The 17,419-nt window shown below is 43.7% G+C and overlaps 1 protein-coding gene across 3 annotated transcripts in view; it reads right to left on the bottom strand.

Annotated features, from left to right (window-relative positions):
- The window catches only part of POU6F2 (POU class 6 homeobox 2), a 494,159-nt gene that overhangs the window by 52,447 nt on the left and 424,293 nt on the right, over positions 1-17,419 (bottom strand). For 2 of the 3 annotated variants that reach the window (XM_086697003.1, XM_086697002.1), the window contains exon 6: positions 1,956-2,096. The exons of the other annotated variant lie outside the window; for it this stretch is intronic. In XM_086697003.1, coding sequence (XP_086553129.1) covers positions 1,956-2,096 — 141 coding nt within the window. The remainder of the gene's footprint in view (positions 1-1,955; positions 2,097-17,419) is intronic. 3 annotated transcript variants of the gene reach the window in all.

Below are 17,419 nucleotides of genomic sequence, written 5' to 3'. Positions count from 1 at the left end.
TATTGACTCCTCTGTGAATGTAGGTCTTTTTTTTTTCCCTTTCCCACTTTAGGAGATTTGTGGACCATATCAGATCACCTATCAGCACAGTGTCTAAAACAGAAGAATTTTAAAATAAAATCAGGCCTTCTTCTACATACGCAGAGTATGAACCAAGGTTTTAATTGAAAGCTCATTTTCCTGTGGGAACTCTCAGGCCGGGAGAGCTACCCCCCTGGGATGGAAGTCGGCAAAGGCCAAACAGAGCAAAGGCTGTAACTCTAGCCCCTAGGAAGGGGATGGATTTGTAACTGGCAAAATGATCAGCCATTAAATCACCGGAAGAATACACTTCTAATAACTCCTTCTAAGCAATAAAGCATTTTCTCCATCACAAATTCTCAAGCGGTGGGGCACAGTGGCAGATTTTACTTGGACACCGGGACAGAAAAATCAGGGGGAAATGCACATCGGTGGATATGCTTTCCATCTGGACCTCTTAAAATTTACATCTCAAGGGCTAGCTGCCTGGCAGGAATGAATTGGGGTGTTCCATTTGGGGCATAACTCTAAGAAGCAGCTTCCAGGACCGACCTGATCTGAGTGTGAGTTATAGATATTATAACCAACTTTTCCTCCACACCCAAACCCTGTCCGTTCAGAAATCTTAATAGGCTTTTGAGAGCCTCCATTTAGAGCCGGCTGCATAAAATGATCCTTTGATGAAAAGGGATTGGAACAAGGGTTAAAGCCGACATTGAAAGGTGACTGTGGAGGGCACCGTGTTCATACAACCCTCCTTTAATATGTGTGGTGTGCACCTGTGATAAGATGATTCATTACCTGGGGCTGCTCTTTGACAAGCTCCATCGTTCAGCCCTCGGGGTTCTGACGGGACAATCCTGCACCCGCCCAGGAAATATAACAAGGTCAGCTTTTTTTCCCCGGGACGTAGATTGAGACGGTTTAGCTTATAATGCATCTCTGTTTACTCTTTATGTAAAATAAAAACAGGGTTCAAGACACTGCAATTCCTGTTCTCCACAGAGCAGGCCAAGCAGGGATCCGTAAAATAACTCTGGGAGGAAAAATCCTGGAGATGATGCTAGCATCTTCTACCTGTCCTCCACCCTCAGCAACGGCCACAGTTGAGGTGAAGGTGCCCTAACCACCGAGGGTCTGTGCCAAGCCTTTGAACGGAGGGTACTTCTGATGCCCTCAGCTTTAACTCCAGTTTGCTCTTCATGGAGCTTTCAGGTTTACTGGGGTCTTAAAGAGGGAGCTGCCCTCATCTGAAGCTTCGTCAGTGTCCTGGGGACCACGACGCGGGCACACGAGTGGTGTAAGGGAACCGTCACGCTGCCCATGACATGAGGAAGGTTCGATGGCCCCGGCAGACTGAAGTAAGCCTGCAGGCATACAAGAAACTCCCAGGAGCTTCCAGGAGAATCAGCAAGAGGCTTCTCCCCCCTTTCCTTTGTTTCTCTTACAGGACTGCCCGGTTCTTTCCATCAGGTCCCCATATTAGTCAGAAATTGGCTTGCTTAGGACTAGTTTAGAAATCTTAGAGCAATTAGAGAAGGAAACTTACCAGTTTCCCCCACCGTCCCAGTTTAAAAAGAATAAATACATAAGCAGAACTGAAATTTTGTTTTTAAAATTTACTTTTTTTTTTTAAAGACTGCCCCATCACGAAAAGTATTTCCTTCAGTTAAGGTCAGAACAAGAACCGTTGTACAGAAATAAAAACAAAATAAAAACGTAAGACATTCTAGGGGAAGGGGGAAAAAAAAATCTTGTTCCTAAAATATAGAAACACCTCCCAACCCTTCTCCTATTCTTGACATTGCTAGTAAACATTATTTATTTGCCTCGAATAGATGCGGTTACATATCACTGTCATGCAAAAGAAATTCATTTCCTTTCCGAGTTCCATCTGCCATAAAGATTCACTCTTGTTCCCATCTCCCACTCACCTGTCCTTGTGCATTAGTAACTAGTTGACCCGTGACCCCCTGAAGGCTGGAGAGGGCATTGCCAAAGGCCTGTGAGCTTGCTATGGAGCCCATGGCGGCTGCAGCCGCTGCAGCCTGACTTGTTAGTGGATTATTAACCAGCTGCAAAGAGAGAAAAGATCAGGGTGAACCACCAAGAGAGGCACAGCACAAGGATACAACATTCATGTGGGGGAAGAAGTTCTCACTCAACTGGCTCATGCAAAGGGCCCGGAACCCACCGGAGGGAGCCTGGGGAACATTCGCTCTGAAGCTGTGGGCTCTTGGGGTGGTGGGGTAGGGAGTGGGGGGGCGGGTGGCTGGAAAGGAGGCTGGAAAGAAAAGAGTGGAGACTGGGTTCAGGACTAGCCCCAGGAGAGAGTGAGGTGGCCCTTGGGGTTGCAGCGGGCCGTGAGAGTCTTGCCAGGTGGACGAGTGACTTTGAAGAAGTCCCTGGATTTTGTCCCCTAGCCTAAATAAAACCCCGGGGAAATGTCTCCCTTCCTTGAGGTAAGCAGACTGGTTGTGGATTAAAGTAGGTTTGGAGCAGGATTGGAGGGGAGGAACAGATGTGAAGGATTTCTGCAAATAAATTTATCATTTTTGTTTGTGAATTGCAGTTTCTTTTAGGGTCATTGGGTAAGATGGATGCCTCACTCCCTTTCTTCAAGGAAGAAGGAAACCAAAGTCAGTAGAAATAGAAACCTCCAGCCTCTGTGCTCTCAGAGGGTGAGCTTAGGGTTGAGACTTTTGGCGGGGCGGGGGGGGGGGGGGCTCACCCTGACTATGGGGTTCAAGGCCAATGAGGAAGGTCCTTTGGTGAATGGCCATGTTGATATCTATCTGCTTGCTGTCTTAGCTAATATATGGTCTTCCCTTGGTCTTTTTCCTGGGACAAGGAAAGAGGGAGGAGAATTTGACTTGGGTTGGGGGGGAACCCACTCAAGGAGGAGGTGATAGCTGCCAAAACCTGTTTTTCCATGGAGACCAATTCAATATTCTTTATCCTGCCAATTTTCCACGCCACAGGTTTTCAGGCCTTCTGACCATGAGGCAAAAGTGTAGCCTGAACTAAAATCTGCATTTAGGTTAATGACTAGATATAAATTCAAGAAACATTTAAACTATTTTCACAGTATTGGTTTTGATACATGAATTTCATTTGTATTTATTCTAGGGTGTTATTTTTTCCCCATATAGTTCCTCTCAAGTACAACGATTGTTGTGTATAATAATGCATTTTCCATCACCTGTTCCCACATCCATGAAATTCCTGCATTTGAGTGGAAGCCTGCCAAGACTAAGACTTGGTGGCAAAAAAATTAATGCCATACTTAATGCAGGTCCCAGAAACTCTTTTTCTACTTTTCTTCTTTACTTTCTCAATTCAGTCTCTCTTCTTTCTTTCTTTTCCTCCTTCCTTCTTTCTTTCCCTCAAAACATATTTTACTGCTTAATTCCTTTGGACATTTGCCTAGAGTTTTGTATCACCTGATGAGGACGGGAATACTAATTGTCAGAGGAAACATCAAAAAAGGACAGGAATTTAATAATTCTTTTTCCATTAATGTGATATCCTTATCTCTTTGGTTTCTTTATTAATCTATAATCGAATTTCACATAACTGGTTCTACAGAAATCCCATTGACCTGAAGCAGATTTTTTTTTAAGAAGTGAAAATCCATTTTAAGCTCATTACTTTATGTGTCTTTTGCCTTTATCTCTCTCCTAAAAGACAAGAATGATTTTCATTTTAAGGAGAAAAAAAATTCTCATTCATCAGTCTAAAAGAAACCCTGTCTTATCCCAGATTACCACCATGGGATTTAAAATTCGGGTTGGCCTTGTTCTTGGTTTCCTGCTTTTATAGTGTAGATGGGGCAAATCGTGGCAAATAGTTAAGTGAAAACTCTCCCTGCTTTTGGCTTAGCCACCTTCAGGGAAAGAGTTTGTACTGTGTACCTGTTTTCACTCCCAAAGTGAGACGATTCTTTAGGAATACCTTCCCCAAACTGCAAGGACAGACAGCCTATTAGTACACCATTCTCAGTTCATGTGCCAGCTGCTATGTTTACCCTTCTTTTATGCAATAAAAGTTAAAATTATAATGAAATTCCCCAGGTTCAGACAGATCTCAAAATAAGTTTCTTAAGCTCAAAGAAAAATTAAGTCACGTGCAGTTTGATTTTAGTGTTGAAGAGGCCATTTTGTCCCTGAATTTCAGGTGCAAAATTTAGATCGGGACATGCAGAATGCTTTCTGAAGAAGATAGACCATGCTTCGTATTTAACGAAGAGAAAATATTTTTAAATTTTTTTTAACGTTTATTTATTTTTGAGACAGAGAGACAGAGCATGAACGGGCGAGGGGCAGAGAGAGAGTGAGACACAGAATCGGAAGCAGGCTCCAGGCTCTGAGCCATCAGCCCAGAGACCGGCGCGGGGCTCAAACTCATGGACCGCGAGATCATGACCTGAGCTGAAGTCAGACGCTTAACCAACGGAGCCACCCAGGCGCCCCGAGAAAATATTTTTAGAAATTGTAAGACATTTCCCTAACATCTCGGTCAATCAAAAATTCAAATAGGAAATTATGGAAGTCCTCTCTGGATATGATACTGGAGAATTCCTTCCATTTAGGACGTGAATGTATTGTTCGGCTATGGTCCTACATAAAGGACCTTTGTTGTAAATTCAGGCGTTATATCAAGGGTCAGCTATGATTCTGAATGAGAAACAAAGTGGCTACTTAAGGGCAGGCTCTCAGCCTTTGTGTTACAGGGCCAGGAATGGGTATCCTTGTGCTTCTCTGGAAGGTTGCTTCGGCAACCACAGATGTACAGATTTTGGTGATTTTTAATGTTTATCTCCTCTATATCCTGGTCCTAGTTTCCTCCCTTTGCTGCCTTTCCCTCTTTTTTTTTTTTTTTTTAATTTTTTTTTCAACATTTATTTATTTTTGGGACAGAGAGAGACAGAGCATGAATGGGGGAGGGGCAGAGAGAGAGGGAGACACAGAATCGGAAACAGGCTCCAGGCTCTGAGCCATCAGCCCAGAGCCTGACGCGGGGCTCGAACTCACGGAGCGCGAGATCGTGACCTGGCTGAAGTCGGACGCTTAACCGACTGCGCCACCCAGGCGCCCCTGCCTTTCCCTCTTAATGGAGCAAATGCCGACTTGATGACTCTCTTATTTCTTGCCCTGCATCCCTAGGTCTTTGGGAAAGGCCTGGGGGGCTCTGGGGAGATGCCTTGCTGGCCCCGGGACATAGAGCTAGAACTGAAGGCGAGGGGTTGTGGCGCGTGCAGACGGCGGGTACTAGTCAGTGTGCAAGTTGACAGCATTTCAGGTGGACCATTGGAGTTGTTGATGGATACAGCTTCATAAATATCTTTGGGCCTTTCTGCCTGTGACTGCCAAGGCAGGGATGTAATATGCATCAACATATGTGGCAGGGAGGGGGAGGGAATGGGAGGGAAGCCATAAGTATTCCCTTCATCACCTCGGGTCATGTCACTCTGTATTGTCCCCAGTCATGTCATATTAGCAGTGTTCCTATCACCACTTCTTCTTGATTGGAGACTCAGGGTAGATTTGGACAGCGGGAAGCCCAGGCACAACAAATGTACATAATGAGCACGTTGGCATTTTAGGACCAACTGGATATTTTGAAGTTGCTGCCAAGTTTATGCGTTCAGATCTTTCATTGCCAATGTGCCTAAGCAGCAGAGGGATGGCCCAAATGAAGTCTGATTGTATTACATACTTGCATTTTCCACAGACTGACTCGAAAGTCATGCTGAATTCTAGTGCAGGCTTGTTTATAAATGTGGAAGCTCCGAAAGCAAGGATTTGCAGATCCTTGGCTGTTTTACCAAATGGATTCTGGGACTTGAATCCATCAAGTTATGGTTGTATAATTCATAGATAGTCTAAAAAAAACCTACTAAGAGAAGAAACACTAATTTTTAAAAAAATTTTTTAAAATGTTTTTATTTATTTTTGAAGGAGAGAGAGAGAGAGCATGAGCAGGGGAGGAACAGAGAGGGAGGGAGACACAGAATCTGACGCAGGCTCCAGGCTCTGAGCTGCCAGCACAGAGTGCCAAGCGAGGCTCGAACTCACGAACTGTGAGATCATGACCTGAGCCGAAGTTGGACGCCCAACCGACTGAGCCACCCAGGTGCCCGAAGAAACACTAATTTATTAAGATGGCCCCTGGTCTCCCCCGTTTTAGAGAATAAGATAACAGTGAATAATTATTAAAAATAGTTTTGTACCAGCAAGGAAGGGTTCAGAGCCCTGCCCATCCATGCACGCAGGGGAGGGCACCGGGTTTGAAACCAGACTGTCTTGGGTTGTGACTAAGTAAACCACGTCTCATCGTGTCATGGGTAAAATGGGTGTAAAGAAGGTACCATCCACAGAGTCACAATGAAGAAGAAATGAGCTACTACATACAAAAGTTGTAGAATAACAGTTGGCATATATTATGTTCTCAATAAACGTCAGCTATCATTCTCACTGTTCATATTGTGCATGAAGATTTTGAACTCATCAGTTTATCAGAATTAGAGCTCACCTTTATAAATATCTTTTCCCTTTGGAAATAATGTGGACACAGGCAACTGTGTTCTCCATATTTATATTTTAACTGTATTTTCTGATTTTATTTTGCTCATTCTTACAGAGTAGCTTGAAGGAAGCTCCTAGCTAACTAACGTGATCATTAGAAGAGGTTTCATGACTTAAAAGACAAATAGGCCACTTAAAAAGATTTCAGGCTGGAGGACATCAAAAAGAAGAATGGAAAACTTGACTTTACCTGCTTGTCTTGGGCTTCCTCATACTCGATTATTTATAGAGAAATTTATGAAGAAAGCAGCGTTTGGCCTGTGAGGCCAGGGTTGGTCATGGCAGACCAGCGAGAGGAGACCTTTCTAGCATATCAGACTCATTCTTAGTTTACAACATTTGTTAGGTTTCCACAAGGACGCCCATTTTGGTGTTTAATTCCTGCTTCATGTCAAAATATTGTGAGTGACTCTATCCCACAGTTGCTGATTTGAGAGTGAAGGCAGTGAAGGATTTGCAATGGCTTATATCTACATCCATACATCAATATGGATATTAGTGCTCATTTCAAAATGAGAAAAAAAATCCATATTCCCAGATCTCCACTGCTTTGTATACATCTTTTTTATCTGAAAACACGAGGTGGCAATGAGAAGAAAAACTTCAATTAGAGTCTCTTCCAGGAGTATTCTTTGATGATGTCATACATATGACATCATAAAAATGTTACCACAGGGGCTCAGTTGGCCGAGTGTCCAACTCTTGATTTCTGTTCAGGTCATGATTTCAGTTCAGGTCAAGCTTGCGGCTCTCTCTTTCTCTCTCTCTCCAAAAAGAAAGATGTCAGCATAAATTACGTCACTACTTGGTGTAGGGGTGTCTTTACTTTATCTTCTCTCTCTCTGAAAGACTCACAACCTCCATCCTGGTAAAGAATTCAGGTTTCTTGAATCTGAGGATTAGTAATCATGACACTATTCATGAAAAGTTTGCTGATTGTGGCATTCAATTTTTTAAATATTAAAAAAATTTATTTGAGAGAGAACATGAGCAGGGAAGGGGGCAGAGGGAGAGAGAGAGAAAGAGAGAGAGAGAGAAAGAGAGAGAGAGAGAGAGAGAGAGAGAGAGAGAATCCCAAGTAGGTTCCACACTCATATCAGAGCCTGACACGGAGCTTGATCCCATGACCCTGGGATCATGACCTGAGCCAAAATCAAGAGTTGGACCCTCAACTGACTGAGTCACCCAGGTGCTCTTACAATATTCTAATCTTATGAATCTTATTTACAAAAATATAGCAGCATGAGGCAGCTTAGCTATGGCATTATGTTCTATGTTTATGCCTTTATTCCAAGAGGGAGTTATGAATGCAGCAGGCTTAAAACCTTTCCTTGAAGCATAATTGGCCATGATCTATAGTTTTATCATTCTCCTCATGAGCTATGTGGATTTCATAGAGTATGGATTTTGGAGCAGCTCTTTTTGCTACTAACTTCTCAATTTAGAACCCTGAAACCAGGGCGCCATTTGTTTTAAATGAGGATGTTCATAAATGCATTTGTCACTGTTCCCTCCCATTTAAGGTCCAAGTGACTTGCAGCGGCTGCCTAGAAACAGGAGGGCAAATGTGGCTTTCCGAGTTCATTTACATGCATTAGGTCCTTGACTTTTCTTAAGCTGTAGATGTGAAAAATGCGTCTCTTGGTCCCTTGGGACCCTTTTGGCCAAATTGGTGCTTCCATTTATTACCCTCAAGTCTTCTCTTAAAAGATCAAGGAAATACCAGTAGACAAATGTTGGAAGGTGGCCATATTTATCTCAAAAACCTATTTGATGTGGGTTTTATCCTACAAGGCTATCCCCATGGGTCTCATGATTATTATGTTACAAAACTCTCATAACAGTTCGAGATAAGTTTTGTGAGTTTTAATATCGAGCCATGCTTTGCCACTCATTTTCTGCCCATTTCCCTGCAGAGATGGCAATAGACCAGTTGCCGACCATCCAACTTTCTGCCCACCGGAAGTCTCCGGCTGAAGTGCCTGAGGTTTGCAGCAATGACCCAGGCACTACAACATCCTAAACTATCTTTGGTTCATCAGTGTAAAATCACATTGATTCCAGGATAGTTTTAGAGTAAGTTTTATTTTATGACAAAACTGCAAGTATAGTATCTTCTTAATAACCCCCTAATCTCCAGGCATATTTGTTAACAGAGGAGTTTTTTAAATGACCTAATGTTTGAAGTTGGGTTTCCCAGAAACAGGATGGGGAAGGGAAGGATTCTCGTCCCAGGGGGGCTGTAGAGTGTGAGTCAGGCTTCAGAGCTGTCCCAGCTCAAGGCAAGGAAGTTGGATGTTCTCACTGGGCACTTGACAGTCCTAGTCGACAGCCCCTGGGGTCAAGGATGGGTTGGAAATCTAATCCCTGGCACTGTTGGTTCTTTGCTCTTGGGGTAAAGCTCATACTGGAGGCTGAAGGATGGGAGAAAAGCTGCAGGCACTGGTTGCTGAAAACCCCCCAAAAGGGTAAAGGCAACTCATGGAAATGGGATTCCAGGGGACCCAGGTGGAACATTATCATTACCCGCTACAGTGCAAACATCACTTCCTTTCACCATTAATGTCTTCCTCCCGCAAACATTGATTCAGTGCCCACCATGTGGTGGGAACAGTATGAGGGGAAACTGACATGACATGTTCCCTACCCTCATGGGGCTTAGGGTCAAACAGGGAAAAAGACATTGTTAGGGAGGGAAGGGAAGCAGGAAGAGATGAGCTGTGTAAGGAGCAGTATCCAGACCTGGAGAGGGTGGCAGTCTGGGGTGGGCGGTGGTGAGAGACATGGTGGGTCCAAAGAGACCTGGGATGAGCAGCTCTGAGTCTTTTCACCTACGCGTGCTCAGAGTTGCACAGAGATGTGACCGACAATGGATGAGCCATTCTACCTGAAGGGATTAAGAGGTTGAATTATGGAACCAGATTGCCTGAGTAACTGTAGTCTGTACAGTTTGTGCCCCCTCCCTTCATATGCTGAAATCTTAACCCCCAAAGATGATGGTATTAGAAGGAGGGGCCTTTGGGATGAGCTTACATCACAAGGGGGGGAGCCCTCATGAATGAGATTAATGCCTTATAAAACAGATCTTATAGACATCCCTAGCCCCTTCCACCATGTGAGGACACAGTGAGAAGGCGAGGTGAACCAGGAAGAGGCTCTGGCCAGAACCTGACTATGCTGGTGCCTCACCCTTGGATTTGCCAGCCATCAGAACTGTGAGAAATAAATTTCTGTTGTTTGTAAGCCACCCAGTATTTCATTAGTACAGCCTGACTGGACGGAGACACTTTCTGTGTTCAGGTTTCTTCAGTTTTAGTAAAATGGGAATTTTTTATTTAGTTCATTTATTCATTTTGAGATACAGCATGAACAGGGCTGAGAGAGAGAGAGAGAGAGAGAGAGAGAGAATCCCAAGCAGGCTCCATGCTATCAGCACAGAGCCTGATGTGGGGCTCGAACTCATGAACTGTGAGATCAGGACCTGAGCGGAAACCAAGAGTTGGACGCTCAACTGACTCAGCCACCCAGGTGCCCCAGTAAAATGGGAATATTAATAGTGGCCATGACTTCACAGGGTTGTGAAAAATCACACAAGTTGCCATATATAAAACACTGGAGGAATTCCTGGCACACAGTAAGCATTATATATGTTTTGTTGTAGGAATTTTTATTCCTTCTAGGAACTTCTGGTCATGCTGTTGTAGGATTGGGTTCTCTCTGGCCCTCACTCCCCCCAGGGCAGTAACACTGGTCCTTTCACAGATCCTCAATGATGTCAGCATGCTCACATTTGCTAGCTCTACATCTGGATCTCTCTTTCCCACTCACACACCTCTTCTCCCACGTCACCCCTTAGAGACACCTGCCTTGACCACCCTATCTGCCTTTCTTTCAGAGATTCACTCCACGACCTGTATAAGGAGACGATAGGACGTCGGGGATGTTTCTACATAATCCATGGTGAGGTGGGGAGAGCGATGGGGTGGAGAAGGCGGTCTCGGGTTGAGCATCTGGAAGCTGGGGGTAGACATGTGTGGTTTGTTCTACTACTTGCTTTACTTTTGTGTACACTTGCAATTTCCCACAATCAAGTTTTTTAAAACTTCCCTCACAGCACTAATAGGGCCTGATATTTTCATTTGTTCATTCCCATTATCCTCCTCTCTCGAATATGGATTTTAGTTCACTGCTCTAGCTTTGAATCCTTCAACAGTGCCGGGCACCCAATGGGCCCTCAATCAACATTTATTGAATGAACATAGGAAGGGGTGAGTTGAGGATATCTAGGCCTGACCAGGACCTTGGTGGGAGTTTGGCCCTTTAATATTTACAGAAAAGGGTAGAAATTTGGCAGGCAAATTTGTCTAAACTCTTCTTCTCCTTCTCCTCCTCCTCGTCCTCTTCATCCTCCTTGTCCTTCTTCTTCTTCTTCTTCTTCTTCTTCTTCTTCTTCTTCTTTCTTCTTCTTCAATACAGCACCACGCTTTACAGTCTTTCACACTATGCAGAACTGACTGGCCAGAGCCTCGGAGGACATGATGACCCCGTCCTGAGAGTCTTGAATAATCCCTAATGTGTGACTTCATCCTGTGAGTCAGCACTTTTAGGCCTCCTCGCAGCAGCTCAGGCAGATTCCTGCAAGGAATCCTGGGATACTCCAGGATATAAAACTCATTAATGGCAGCATCTAAAGATGAAGGCCCAGCGATTCCCTGGACATCGTGGACCCCAAGCCCCAGATGTCCCTGAAAACTGCATGCCTGGAAATGAGTGTGGGTAGGGCCGGGGGGAGGGCTTAATCTTTAGGTTTCATGTTACCTGGGTGCTTCAGGATAAGGAGGCAGGGAACGAAGCTTTTCTATTTTTATTATTGGGCTGTGGTGGTGGACATGGAAGGGTTGTTGCGAGTCTACATCCCCAGCCCAGCCTCGTGAACTAGACAGAGCAAAGCCCATGTAGACAGCAGCATGGGTGGGAACAGAAGGGGCTGTTTCCCCAGAGGAGGATGAACCTATCTGTCCCTGGGCATAAATACTGCTGCTTTGAGGCCAGGTGACGGTGTGGATCACTTAAGGAGGGATACACTCTCTTTTGTGCAGCCTCACTGTGCTGGGATTTCAGGAGGTGTCTGTCCACTTGGGCAGTTAGATGACTTATGGCTCCTGGAGGCCCTGGATGTAGAGGCAGAAGTGAGGGTCTACTCAGATGGCTTCACAAACTCTGGACATCACTGCAGGTGGACAGAGGGGACTCTGAGAGCAGACATGCATGCCCTAGAGAATATTCTAGAAGTACTCTGGAGAAAAAGGTAGATCTTGCAAGGGGTCCGGGTCCAGGTAATGCAGGGTGATCAACAGATCTGTAAGGAGGGAGCAGGGACATTTGAGGAGAGGAAGGAAATAAACAAGGGTGGGCAGCATACTGTGATTTTGTGGCAAACTACTAGGAAGTTCTTTGAAGGGATGCATTTCTTCTTCATTTTTAAATTTACTGATAAAATAGTCAAGCCCAGAGTTGAAGGGGGGGGGGGGGCAGGGGGGGAATGCTAGCCTTTAACTCAACCCAATGCATTCGATTTTGAAGTAGAGAGGTCGGCATTATGGAAACATACCAACTCTAAATCAGATTTTATCCAAGTTATATGCAGCCCAATACTGTGTTACCACAAGCTTACACATCTCATTTCCTTTTCTGTCTAGTCCTCCATTTAATAACCTGAAAATCTATCTCTTTATTGAGTTTCATGCTATTTTCTTACTTACATACAATAGTGCTGCTCTTACCAATTGCCTATTGTCATGGCACATTAGTCAGGTGAATTTGTTGATATTTCAAAATTACTCTTTCTGTATTTTTTATTCTATCATCCAGTTTAAACAAGTGGTCGGGAGCACTCCTGTGATGAAACAAGGCTATACTTTTTTTTTTTTTTTTTAAAGAATAAGTTGCTGTCACAGTACAATAGTTGGTAATATTCTGGTTTGTAGCTGTGGGGACCTACAGCTCACTCCTTCCCCACCCGTGCCTAATTTACTTACAGTAGTCCCCAGCTCAAAGGAAGACGAAGCATGGGAGCCTCCGGACAATTTTGTTCATGAAATGTTTCCCAGCGACTATGGTACAGGCTGTAAGTCAGACCCCGGGATACAGACACAAGCCCTCTTTTCTCAAGGGGTTTCCGGTCTAATCCATAGCTATTGATTTTGACCTCTTGTACCTGTGGTCCTATAATAAAGGGGTGTTCTGAACTCAGGTGAGGAGCCCTCAGTAGGCCTCAGGCAACCAGACCACTTGGGAACTGAATTTTAAAGGCCGATGAGGAGTTGACTGGGAAAAAGGTGGGAAGGGGAGAAAACTCTTCAATCGCTGGCAATAGCAGGATAGCTGCATGGAGGCAACAGGTGGCATTTGGTAGATGTGGAGCCACTAAATTGGCATGTGGATATTCTGGAAACATGAAGTGGAGAAAGAAGTGGCAGAGATGAGGTAAAGCATGGGATTATGGAGGGATGACTCTGTCACTTTCAGGGGTTTGTCCTTCATTCTATAGGCAAGAGTGGAGAGAGATGATCAGATCTGACGTTCACAATGGTCACTTGGGAGACTGAGTGGAACTGGCTGAGAGTGGGTCAGACTAGAGCCTGCTGGAGCAAGGACAGGGGCAGGGGACTGCCCTGTACTGGAGAAGGGGTGTGGCTCGGGGTAACTTTGCACACAGAACACAGTCTAGTTCACGTTCACTGACTCAGCAAACATGGAGCATCAACTATACGTCAGGTACAGTGATATGGTCTTTCCCCCAAAGAGCTTTTAAGGTATGGGGGAGGCAGAGACATAGACAAATCAAGAGCCAATGGTGCAAATCAAAACCAAAATGAGATATGGCTCACACCTGTTAGGATGGCTATCTTCAAAAAGACAAGAAGTAGCAAATGTTGACAAGGATGTGGTGAAAAGGGAACCCTCCTGCACTGTTGGTGGGAATGCAAACTGGTTTAGCCACTGTGGAAAACAGTATGGAGGCTCCTCAAAAAGTTAAAAATAGAATTACTATATGATCCAGCAATCCCACTTCTGGGTATTTATCCAAAGAATACAAAAACACTCACTAACTTGTAAAGATATCTGCACCCCCATGTTCACTGCAGTCATTATTTATAATAGCCAAGATATGGAAACAATCTAAGTGTCCCTTGTGATTTTATATATATTATTATATGTATAATATATAATAATATTATGTAACAAATAAATATATATTTCTTATATAATATTATTGATATTAAAACATTAATATATATTAATATCACTCTATGTTATTTACACATAATGATATATATAATATTATTTAGCCATAAAAAATAATGCAATCTTACCATTTGCAACAACACAGATGGACCTCAAGTTGCATTATGCTATGTGAAATAAGTCATACAAAGACTAGTACTGTATGATCTCACTTATGTGTGGAACAACAAAAATAACCACAACCCCCCACCCCCCCCACCCCCCTGCCCAGCTCATAGATACAGAGAATAGATTGGTGGTTGCCAGAAGCAAAGGGTGGTGTGGGCCAAATGGGTGAAAGGGATCAAAAGGTACAAACTTCCAGTTATGAGATAAGTAAGCCATGGAATATAATGGCATGGCAACTACAGTTAATAACACGGCGTTGCACAGTTGAGAATTGCTGAGAGCAAATCTTAAAGTCCCCATCACAAGAGAAAAAGAATTTTGTAACTATGCGTAGCGATGGATGTTAACTAGACTGATTTTGTAATATCTACAAATATCAAATCGTTATATTATACACCTGAAACAGTATGATGTTATATGTCAATTATACCTCAATTTAAAAAAAAGAGAGAGAGAACCAATGGGTACGAGCCAGGATAGGTGTGTGCTCAGCGAGCTGGGGGAATATTGGGCAACTGGCTAGTTCAGTGGGGACAGAGAGGCATCAGGGAAGCTGCAGGAAATAACTGATAGGATTTCAATCCTGAATAAATGGCAGATCAATTAAGCAGATAGGACAAGAAGGGCAACTGGAGAAGAGAAGTACAAAGTTATGGAAACATCTTAGAGTTCCTGGTGTCTTCTGAATGGCCACAGCACAGTTAGGGCAGGAAATGGGGTTAGGAAAGTTCTGGGTTGGGTTCTGAAGCAGAGAAAGAAGGTAGGAAAGTCTACATTAGAGAGCACGTGTGTGCGGGGCACGCGTGTGTTCATACGGTACAGAGCGTTCATCTCCCTAGTGACTTCCCTGCAAGCTGTCGCTACAAAAGTGCCTGAATATTCACATCCATATCGTGGAAGTAGCCTAAATGGCTTTGCAGCACAGGAAACAACACTAATTGATAGTCATTGAATCATAAAATTCTTTCATATATTTTATATAAAGGGAAATCTTAACTGCTGACCGACCAAAAATTAACAATTGAATTTTGATAAAATACAGAAGGTTCTCTGTTACAAAAAATTACAAAGATGGATTATAAGTGATCAATTGTATCCATGTATCCACCTTGGTATCCATGACTGGGTCCCTGTGTGAAGATTGAGCTGTGATTTTATAAATTAATTATACGGGTTGCATTAATCGATAAGATTTCAGGTCTCTGACATTCGGCCCAGAGAAGATGAGAGTCTGTATTTACTTTGGAGCTATTTTACTCCCGAATATGTATATTTTGTATAGATAGATACTGATTTTGCTAATGAAACTCAAGAAAATTTTCATCAACTCCAAATCAAGTTAAACTTATCACTTATAAGGAATAAATCATATGTTTCTTCTTCCTTTCCTTCCAATAACCACATTGGTTATTAAAATGTGCTTGTAACAAATATGACACATAATATCTTGGTTTTATCCACCCACTGGCAAATGAAGCGCCTGTTTAAACTGTTACTGAATTTTATTATTATGCATAATGGCTTGCTTGCCCCATAAAATATATTCACTGAACAGCTATTGTACAAGAAGCTAGTCAGAAGATGAGCTTTTCTTCCCACAAAACAATACTACAGTTGGGTCATGCATTACTTTTCCCCAAGGACCAGCATAAATCAACCCATTTATTGGTCTGCAATTGAATCTTAGAATATCTACTTTCTTGAATTCACAATAAGGGTCAGATTTACCAATTTAAACTATGAGATGAAGAAAATGCTGGTTTTGGTCATGTCACACCCATCTTTAAGTGGGTGCCCTTTTGCAGCCCTAGGCTAAACCCTATGAGGATCCCTGCTTTGTAAAGAGTAGAGGGTTTTGGCAGATGGCACATGCGCACATCACGAGAGCAGCGGCCACACCCACATCAGCCGCGCTGCAGGCGCCGTGCGCAAGAGAACTTTGGCATTAGGAAAAACAAATGGTCCAAATTATTAGAGGAAATACGATTCTGTAGAAAGAGGAAGATAAGTACACGAAAGAGAAAGCAGAAAACACGGCCCGAATGCTCAGAGGTAAATAAAATCCTTCTGCGCTCGCAAAATATATTGGTTATAGGTTGTTCTAAAGACATTAAGCCCACAGTAAGAACCACTACCTGTAGGAGCCGTAAGCCAAGAAAATATAAAAAGTTGTTGTATAGATCGTTCGGGAAGTTTCCATTAATAAAACCGAACATGGGTTAAAAAACATAAAGCTTAATCTCACCGAGAGCAAAGGCAAAGCTGTGTCAGAGTTTTCCGCATGTAGGGAGAAGAGGGCAGAAAGTCACTGAAGAAATCAATCTACCCAATCAGCAAGGAGAAAAATATGTGTAAAAATTTCTTGCCAATAGTGGGAACTATTGAGAAATGTCTGGCCCTGCGTTTACAGGCAGGAACTAGGTAACCAGTGATGGAGAGGGGAATGTGAAATGGCTGTTAGTCAGGGTCCCCTGGCACTCCTGAGTCAGCAGCTGACTGGTTGTGCGTGCTTCCTTGCTCTGTCCAAGCTCGATCTGCTTGCCCATAAAATGAGAAGGTTGAGCTAGATCGGTGGTTCTCAAAAACGGTCTCCGATGGGCAGTTAAGCCACAGCAGTTTTGGGGACGTGGAGTTAGCCTTGCCTGATGAAAACCCCTGATGAACACTGAGGTTGACCAACCCATCATCCCTTCAGCTGCCCCCAGGCCTGAAGAAATCACCATTTCCTCCCTTCCCTGACAGCTCTGCCGGGTTTGGGTCTCAGGCCAGCTCCAGGAATGTTCAGATTCTCTGGGGTAGGCTGGAAGAAAGGGCTTTCTAGCACAGCGGTTCCTAGCAAGGGCTCCTGGGACTGGCAATGTCAGCACCACCTGGGAACTGCTAAAAATGCAAATTCTTGGCCTCATCCCCCCACCTGCTGACTCAGAACCTCTGAGGTAGGAATGGCAATCTGGGTTTTAACAGCTCTTCAGAGGAAGCTGAGGCATACTGAAGCCTGGGAACCCTGAATGATGTGATCTCCAAGGTTCCTTCAAACAGTAAAATTCTATGGTGATGGAATAAAATGATGGGGGCCACGGGTCTTTCCAATATGATCAGAGGAACTACAGTGTTCTATCATGGGGAACAGCAATAGAATTTTAAATCTATAACAGAGGTTGAATAAAAAATTAATTACCTGAAGTTAATAGATTACTGCAAGAAAACCGAGCAAAGATTTTCAAGGACAAGTGCAAAGACAAAGAACTGGCATGTCCGAGTTTTGCCCGAATGTGGAAGAAAACCACTGTGGAAGGAAGGCTGGTCATCACTAGGAAACCCTGGCAGCTGCTGGGGATTAGTGTCAGACTCACTTTAGTACAAAACTCCTTGGGTTTGGGGGGATGTATTTCTGT

Source organism: Puma concolor, chromosome A2 (genome assembly GCF_028749965.1).
Source record: "Puma concolor isolate L17-30 chromosome A2, mPumCon1.1.hap2, whole genome shotgun sequence".
Classification (NCBI taxonomy): domain Eukaryota; kingdom Metazoa; phylum Chordata; class Mammalia; order Carnivora; family Felidae; genus Puma; species Puma concolor.
Note: the sequence above shows the minus strand (reverse complement) of the source record. Positions and strands in the feature narration are given on the sequence as shown.